The 9,141-nt window shown below is 36.6% G+C and overlaps 1 protein-coding gene across 2 annotated transcripts in view; it reads right to left on the reverse strand.

Moving 5' to 3' along the window:
• Positions 1-208: 208 nt before the first annotated feature.
• LOC107740326 (alpha-1,3-mannosyl-glycoprotein 4-beta-N-acetylglucosaminyltransferase C-like) overlaps positions 209-9,141 on the reverse strand; it is a 117,050-nt gene continuing 108,117 nt past the window's right edge. For both annotated transcript variants that reach the window (XM_016552740.1, XM_016552749.1), the window contains exons 3-5: positions 3,635-3,786; positions 2,380-2,527; positions 209-1,499 (exon numbers count right to left, since the gene is read on the reverse strand). In XM_016552740.1, the coding sequence (XP_016408226.1) occupies positions 343-1,499; positions 2,380-2,527; positions 3,635-3,763 (1,434 nt within the window). In that variant the 5' untranslated portion in view covers positions 3,764-3,786 and the 3' untranslated portion in view covers positions 209-342. The remainder of the gene's footprint in view (positions 1,500-2,379; positions 2,528-3,634; positions 3,787-9,141) is intronic.

A 9,141-nucleotide genomic window follows, 5' to 3' on the forward strand; every position in this document is an offset into this window, starting at 1 on the left:
ACCTCACCATACCTTAATAGATCTCTGCTTCAAGCAAGAAAAACTTTTAATAAAAGTTGTTAAAAGATAATTTCAATAAAAATTATATAAATGGGTCTGGTTTAAGGAAAAAAAAAAAAGAGAAAATTATTATTTTTTGCAGTGTACACCTTGGTCAAAGAAGAGTCAAAACTGTTTAGCTTCTCAGAAATGCCTCAGATGTGTGAAATATTGTACTGCCTTTAAAATAGTCTGAATGAATTTGAATAAATAATGATTTCTCAGGTGAATAAATAATGTATAAATAAATAAAAAGATAAATAAACAGATACTTGTGCCTTTAGCTACGGTTCAAAAAAGTTCTCATTGACTGGCACCTTGTGTAGTCCAGAGGCTTATACTTCTAATGATAAGCCATTCTTTCTGACTTGCAGTTACCACAATGCGAACACACTCAATATCAAATGCTATCTTGTGGTCCACACCATGAACCTCAATGTTTCCATTTTTAAACTCCCCTAAAGTTATATAAGAGGAGCACTGCCTTCCCTTTTTGGTTCCTACTAATTTCTCCCCCACTTCCAGAGCTCCGTGATGCAAAATATCATTCTGCCGATCATCCGTTCCCGTGATGATCTTGATTCTGCTGATTTTAGTTGCCTTGTTGAACACTATTACATAAAAGTCCCCAGTGGACAGAGCCTTGCCCCAAAAGTACTCATCCACACTACTGTAAGCTTTGGCAGCATCATAGCTCTCAAATACATTTATGTTTGTGTACAAACTGGCAGGTGGGTTGTCTGGGATATCAAGGGAGTCTTCCTCAAAGTCATCATCCTTAAGTTTGTTTTCTGCCCCCTTATAAGAGGAATAGTAGCCCATGTGTTGGAAAAGGGAAGGCTTGAAGCGAATCGCATCCTTCTGGGCCAGTAGGCCTCGGAAATGGATAAGAAGCCAATCGCAAGGCATCTCCTGATAGAACATGAGCAGGAAATGGGCAAGTCTGGGAAGGTCTCGTGAGTGGTACAGCTTCCCTATGTAGCCCAGTTTGGAGAATTCCAGCATCACCCAATACGATCCCTCCCTAGATGCTACCACTTTCTTCAGGGCGGTGAGAAAGTTTCGAGAACAGCGCACATCATCCTCCAACATCATGTAGAAATCTGACAGGTTGGTGCAGAAGTTGAGCAGAAACGCGTAATCTACATTCTGTTTGGAGCGGAAGCGTACCCTATCCTCCGGATCATTGTAATTTCTCTTCAACCCATCCAGGGATGGGTAGTATTCCTCAGGTGCATGGATAACTAGCAGCCGTCCTGCAATGATATGGTGACCGAACTTCCTTGAGATTTCCTGAACTAGGCTCTCGCACCATGCCAGATCAAAATCTGCCAAGTGGACAACCACAACAATCTCTTTGAGCTCCTCGTAGCTTGACTGGTCAAAAATAGACTTGATGGTCTCCAGCAGATAGTTTCCTCGTTTTCTTTTCACAGACGACAATCCAATGGTGAGATACTCTGTAAAAGAACATGAAAAATCATGGAGTAAGAGAATATATGCCTTGAACAGACCTGATACCTTGTCTAGGATAGAAAAAATATAGAACATTTCTTAATCAATATTTTTGTTATGTTGCCCAGTGAGAAATATACAAATATTACTAAAACAAAATAAATTTACTTAAAAAGCAAAATTATGTAAAATATAAAAAGTTGTTTTTGGATAAAATATCTCAAATTAAGTTATTAGCCCATTCACATTTTTTTTCTTTTTTTTAGACATAAATCTCACTAGACCTTATTAAATTTAATCTTAAAGCAAGAACAAGCTATTTGATAATTTCATAAAAGTATTAATTTTGTTTAGCAAGAAAATATGTTCTTAGCCCATTCACATTTTTTTCTTTTTTTTAGACATAAATCTCACTAGACCTTATTAAATTTAATCTTAAAGCAAGAACAAGCTATTTGATAATTTCATAAAAGTATTAATTTTGTTTAGCAAGAAAATATATCTGATTTTAAGGATGTTTTTTTTTAAAGTTTTTTTACAATTAAACATTTGAACATGAAGCATTTTTAAAGAGACTTGATCTAGACATATGGTGTAACATTTGGAGTTGTGCCTTTGTTTTGCCTTCTCGTGTATATGTATGTATAGGGTGTGTGTGTGTGTGTGTGTGTGTGTGTGTGTTTGTGCCTATACATACATATACAGAAGACCACAAATAAATAAATAAATACATACATAAATAAATGAACAACTCGAAATTCTAGATCATAAATAATACAGTCGTGCAGTTTTGCATATTGTACATATTTTTTTACTTATTTGTTTAGAATTTTTTTAACTGTGTGTACTGTTAATACTAAAGTATACAAAGGAAAGCAGTCTTACTCTTTCGAGGTAAAGGTGTTCCAGCAAGGTACCGATAAGTCACGTTGATTGTTCCAGAAAAATTGGTGATATCTTTAAAGGTATGAACATATCGCTCTGAGTTCAGTGGATGCATTGAGGTTTCTCGTAACTGACGTTTGTCTTCCTCCTGAAACACATGACATCCAAGATCCAAGTCTAAATATAAAGTCTAAAGTAAGTCAAAGTTTGTCACAACATTTCAATTGAGATTTAAAGTGGTGGAGTGGGGTATGAGTGGTTATGAACGAATGAATAAAACGCATTTGTCCGTGTTTCACTCTGTCTCGAATCGCGCTCACGGAAAGCGCGTGAGAAACAGTGTCTCTTCCGCGGCTCGGTACGCTTTCAACTCGTTTTTTTTGTCTCGAGCAAGACTGTACCACATTCACATTACATGATCTGACTGATTTTTACGTAGAAAGGGCGACAGCGCACCGCATTAAAAGAAATGATCATTCATGTTTTCATAACCGCTGGCCAAATTCAAAAACAAAACTAAAATTAAATCATCTCTGAGAGCAAGGGGGCCCCCTGGTGTTTCGGGGACCCTACGCAGCTTGCGTATTTTGCGTATATGGAGGATGGGCTCTGGCTGCAGGTAATTATTTTTAGATTTGGCAATATTCTTGCACACTCTTGTATAATCTCATTAACTGTAAATGATGGCCTTTGAATAATTAATTGTACACACAATATTACTTACTCAACGTTTTAAATAACTTATCTTGTATTAAATTATAGCATCTTTTTACCACACATGAACTGTTCACACTGTTCACAAAATTTTTGCTGGCTGTGATGGTGTTTGTATTTCAATTAAATGGGTGTTATTTGGAACAGTGACTTAGTCAAAATGGGTACAAATTTTGAATAATTCAACAGACAAACACTCGCGACATGTTATGATCACAAAGTTTTGATCATAAAGTTGGCCTCATGAATAATACATTTGTCTCTTGCATTTGGACTGCGTCTACATCATGAAATTTTAAATAAGCTGCAGCGTGAGCTCTGATAATTATACATGCACAGCACAGCACCGGCAGCCTTACACGCAACATTTGGTAATTAAACCATATAAACAAAATAACGTTTCAGCACAGAGATAATTAATGCTAAATCACATGCAACAACAGTAGTCAAGTTGTTGTGAAGCCCACTATTGTCTTGTTATCTGCTCCACTGATGTTGTAAATAAATTGACCTCTATAATTTACCAGGTAAACAAACTCACCAGCACGTAGCCATCCTCGATGTAGAGGTTTATGAAGAGCAGGAAGGTAATGAGAGCCACCAGAAAAGGAATGGTAGAACGTTTCCGGAAACATCTCATCTTGTCCAAGTACTTCAACACCAGTCTCATGATGGAAACACTACCGGTGTGATCTGATAGAAACAAAGAGAAAATACTATATCAGGATGTATCAAACGCTAAAAATACGTTAGGCATTTCTCAGACTGCTGTGTTTATCTTCTTTGAATTGCAATTCAGTATATTTCCCTTTATGTCATTCAAATTCAACTTCCTGTGGGGTGTGGCCAATTCAAAATCATGGTTTAACTGAATGGGAGACAATTTTTCAATTCTGAATTTTGAATAACCCTGATAGAAGTATAGTTCTGATGTCTGATATTTCAGATGTGAAAACTCTACTGTAAAAATTAAGTGCATCTCCCTAAAATGATCATGTCTTTATTATTCAGGAGAAACTGACACCAATTTCTGGCTGTGCAGCAATAAGAGAAGCACTTCTTTTTCTATATAAGACAGGGCATTCACTCTAAGGTCACACTAAAATAAGCGACAGGCTTGTGTGCCTCTAAGCACAGTAATTAACCCGACAACCATGTAGGTATAATACAGACTTCAGCTGAAGAACACGCTGTGAGGTTAATATCCCGACCCTGCTCACCAGGCATTAGCAAAGTATGTACTCTGTGCCTTTAAGTCCTATTGTTTTGCCCTTTTTGAGGTCTGTGCATCAAGTACAAAGTATGGTTCTTAAAAGCTATACTGCAAAATTGCATTTCAATTTCAGCTATCTTCATCTGATGATACATGGTTGGAGTGACTGTCTTTGAAATAGAAGAAAAAACATTTCAGCTATATGTGCATAAAATAGGCCCCAGGCGTTCTTTTATTTCTAACCTCAAATTACACAGAGTAATCCAAGAATAGAAAGCAGGACGCAAGTGTTTTGGAAGGCTTTCATGTATCAGCCTTTTTGATGGCTCCTGCTAAGAACCTTAGACCACTAATGGAATACAAAATAACTTTACAGCCGATCCCATGACCAGATGCGTATCGATTCTGCCCTCCGCCAACCTTTTTCAAATGGGGATTGTCAAAACAATATTCTATGAGCTCTTGCTTGTGCTTAAAAAGTAGTGAACACATTGAGACTACACATGTGGGGTTTTATACATTACCAGTTTGGGGTCTTTTTTACATTTTTTTTTAAAAAAGAAATTAATACTTAAAAAATACAATAATACATTAATACAGCAAGAATGCATTAAATTGATCAGAAGTGACATTAAATAGACAGTAAATAGTAAATGTTACAAAAACTCAACTGCTCAACTGTTTTCTACTTTAATAATAATAATTGTTTCTTGAGTAGCAAATCAGCATATCATAATTATTTCTGAAGGATCAAATGACACTGAAGACTGGAGTATTGGCTGCTGAAAATTCAGCTTTGCATCACAGGAATACATTTCATTTTAAGATATATTCAAATAGAAACAGTTTAAATTGTAATAATATTTTACTGTATTTTTGATCAAATAATGCAGCTTTGGTGAGCTTGAGAGACTTCTTTCAAAAACATCTTAAAAATCTGACTGACCTCAAACTTTTTAATGGTAGTGTACATAATACCTTTTTAATGCATTTTTAATACATATTTAATAGTCTAAGTCTTTCTTGTCAAAGAAACCTTTAACCAAGACAAAAAAAAAATGCTATGCATTCGTACGTAATGACATTTGTACAAATACCATAACTACTGTCCACTGCAGAAAATGTCAGTACCTAAATATATAATATGCAATTATTATCATTCATAGTAAAATAACACTTTAACTTTTTAAACCAACTCATTATAACACAACAGAATGTAGACAGCAGAAAAGCATGTTGCCAAACCGATAGTTGAACTGCACATTTCATTTTCTTGTGCATTTAATTACACAAGTGGCTGGCTTTTAAAGTTTCCAGTTCAAACCATTTAGCATTTTGATACATGCAGGTGGATTCATGTAATGTTAATGCAGCGTAATAGCAATGCTGGATTGATTCAGCCTGAAAACCTGCATCATCCTGCACTGGCGGTGAAGTGAGAAGAACCAGAGCAGACCCCTAACAGACCACTGATGATTTTGCATAACATCACATGGTACCTAATTCTAATACTTTACCTCGCAAACTACTTGATATGATCATATGAGAAATTTCTGATTTTAATAACAATTTTTTATAGTGAGGCTGAGCCAATAACTAATATCATCTTACAGTTAAGAGTAGCTGGAGGGGGATTAAAAGGATAGATAAAAGGAAGAACCTTCTGCAGAACACAAATGAAGATTTTAAATAATGTTGTTTCGAAACAACTGAAGAGGCCATTGACTTTCATTCAAAAAATCTTCTTCTGTGTTCCACAAAATAAAGAAAGTCGTAGAGATTTTGGAACAACATGAGGGTGAGGAAATGATGACTGAATAATTTCATTTTTGGTGAATTTTCCCTAACTCCAGTAGCATACCGTGCACAACCATTTAAAGGAATAGAAAAGTGAGCTCATATAAAAAGCAAGAAAGAAAATTCAATGAAGATGTTTTCTTGAACTAAGCAGACAGAAAGTTAAAATGCCATTATAAATGTTTCCAAATATCTTGTTGCAAAACTGGCTGCATTTCCCAGATATTCTTCCACCCACTCAAATCTCCAAGTGTCCAAACACTTCAGACAGAACCTCAGGCAGAAAATAAAACATCTATTAGAAATGTATTAAAGGGGTCATATGATGTTGCTAAAAAGAACATTATTTTGTGTATTTGGTGTAATGAAATGTGTTTATGCGGTTTAAGGTTAAAAAAACACATTATTTTCCACATACTGTACATTATTGTTTCTCCTCTATGCCCCACCTTTCTGAAACGCGTCGATTTTTACAAAACTCATCGGTCTGAAAAACGAGGTGTGCTCTGATTGGCTATCCAGCTATCCAGTGCGTTGTGATTGGCCGAATACCTCAAGCGTGTGACAGAAATGTTACGCCCCTTACAGGCCATAATAAAGTGATTTTGCTTTCGCACTGAAACACACAGTGTCTCCCTGACATGGCTGCATGAACACTACTGCGTTCCTGAAACCACACCTTCTTTGCGTGCACATTTGTGCGGCATTATGCTAATATTTCCACATAGTGAAGTAGGTATGTGGGGGCGTGTTAGAACGAGCCGTTTTAGGTAGGCGTGGTTGACTCTTAACTTTTATAAAGAATATCTCTTCAGATTTGAGACTTTAGTCTTTGCAACTTTACAGATCTTCTTTATGCACCAAGAGCTTGTAACACTTCAAAGAGAAAAGAAAAATTGAAATCGCATCATATGACCCCTTTAAGCTAAACTGACATTATCCCTCCTCCTTTCATGATGCAGAGAATGGCGCTTGTTGACATAAAAAAAAACATTATGAGCTCTGAAACCTAAAACTCCTCAAAAATGATAGAAAAACTAAAATTTAATAATGACTGCATTTCTTCCCAGAATAAAGCTGCAGATTTAGTTTGTAAAAGGGAAAACCACCAGCCTGGTACCTTCATCTATTGCATAATTACACCTGACAGGGTCTGACTCTGGAAGAACTGAAATTACAGGCAGAAGCAGAGCCGTCCACAGCTGCCGAGGATCTCACTTTTGCAGAGGTCTCATTTGAGGGAGGGCTGACGTAAATAACCTGTGGTTCAGTCCCATTTTCTACTGCTCTGTAGATCATCACTTCCTGGGCCGAGCAGCCCTTTTATCAGTCAATATAAACTGGCCATTTAGAGCGGTACCGCCGTGCTTAATGAAGCAGCTCAATTAGAGAACGAGAGGAGTAATCCAAAGATTTGATTTCATAAAAACACACGCAATCCAGATGGTCCCTCTGACTAACATTGGCTTGTTAGTGCATTACGCTGCGTTCGCTAATGCGAACTGCCACAGTTTACCAAACTCATAGGAAGTGTACTTATAAACACCCATTCATTTTAAAATGAGAACATGGTGCTAGCGTCATTTCGAGATATGCACATTTGCAGATATTTATCTACCGTTCTTATCTTTTCACTCTCCTCTTGGTGATGGAGAGAGTGTCATTTCTCCCAGGGTGGAGTCTCTCTCTTTGCCTTGGTGACATGAAATAGAGAATAAACATTAGAATGAGAAACAAGAAGCTCCCTGGTGAGAGGAAGGCAATTACAGTCATGTCTGATGTGCCGCAAGACCCCATGAATAAGAAAAACAAATCAGTTTACGGAGTTGGAAATGGCTTAGAGAGATGTTTGAGGAAGGATGTCTAGTAGATTATGAGACTGCTATGCAATTTTTATTATGTAAATGCACTATGAGAGAATGTGGAATTAGAGAACACTTGGTTTGATTTGGATTTAATGCAAACACTCACAGCATCTCGACTATAAAGAATGAACCTACAAGGCCATGTACATGAGGGTATTGCGGCTGTTTCGCTGGTGTAAATCTGCAATCAAAGAATTACTGCAGCAAGCAAGGGAGTCTTGTGTATTTTCTACAAGCCTGATCCTTTAAGGCCAAAATACAAACATGTGTGAGTCCGCAAATTTCCTTACAGCTTGGTTTTAAAGTAAATTAAGACTCTAAAACATCTTGTCACTGAATAATTCCAATTCTAATTCTTAAAAAGCAAGCCAAAACGAAGCTAAACCCTTTCAATTTTCCTGCCACACAGACGCTTGCAGCTCAAATGCTCAGCTAATGTTGAAATCATGAGCCACCCATATTCTTTCAAATCAAAACAGCTTCATAAAACCTCCCTCAGCTGTAGCTTTTATGCTACTTGGGACGCAGAGGCGTACCTTGCCTTAATGTGAAAACCTGCATAGAGTAGAGGGGAAAAAAAGCCATTTTGACTAAGAGAGTAACAGATTAATAAAGCTGGCAGTAGAAAGCAATTCTTCCACATTTGATCTTGTTATCTGTTTTACATTATTTCCCAAGGGTATGCTGCACCTCGCTGATATACAGCTCTGCGCAAATAATCAATTAAGCCAGCAGATTCTACAGCTTTCTGCTCTTGCTTTGTGTCAGAGCTTCAGCCACTTAAATAGATTTTTCTCCTCAACAAAAGAGCTGAAAAGCAGAAAAAGAGTACCGGCTTCAGATGATAAGAAACACCGCCTCTAGATGAACACTGTGGGCCTCAGTTCTGTGAATGAACTTTTGATAATTAAAATAATTTCTTTGTGTTAATCAATTTGTGCGCATTGCTGCCTTGTTTATTGAAATTTGCCATTAGTCTTATTTACAAAATAAATAAATAAATAATATACAATTATGTGAAGGATCATAGATCTCTGTGGAAAATGTGCAAACAAAACCCTTGAGAAAAAAAAAAGTCTGGTTCATCATGTCCGTGGTGGTAGAAAATAAAAGGTTATCATTTATGACTAATGTAATTAACTATGCTCATATGAAAGCATTGATTAATCATTT

This window comes from Sinocyclocheilus rhinocerous, unplaced genomic scaffold (assembly GCF_001515625.1).
Source record: "Sinocyclocheilus rhinocerous isolate Xijiao unplaced genomic scaffold, SAMN03320098_v1.1 scaffold2055, whole genome shotgun sequence".
NCBI classification, from domain to species: Eukaryota; Metazoa; Chordata; class Actinopteri; order Cypriniformes; family Cyprinidae; genus Sinocyclocheilus; species Sinocyclocheilus rhinocerous.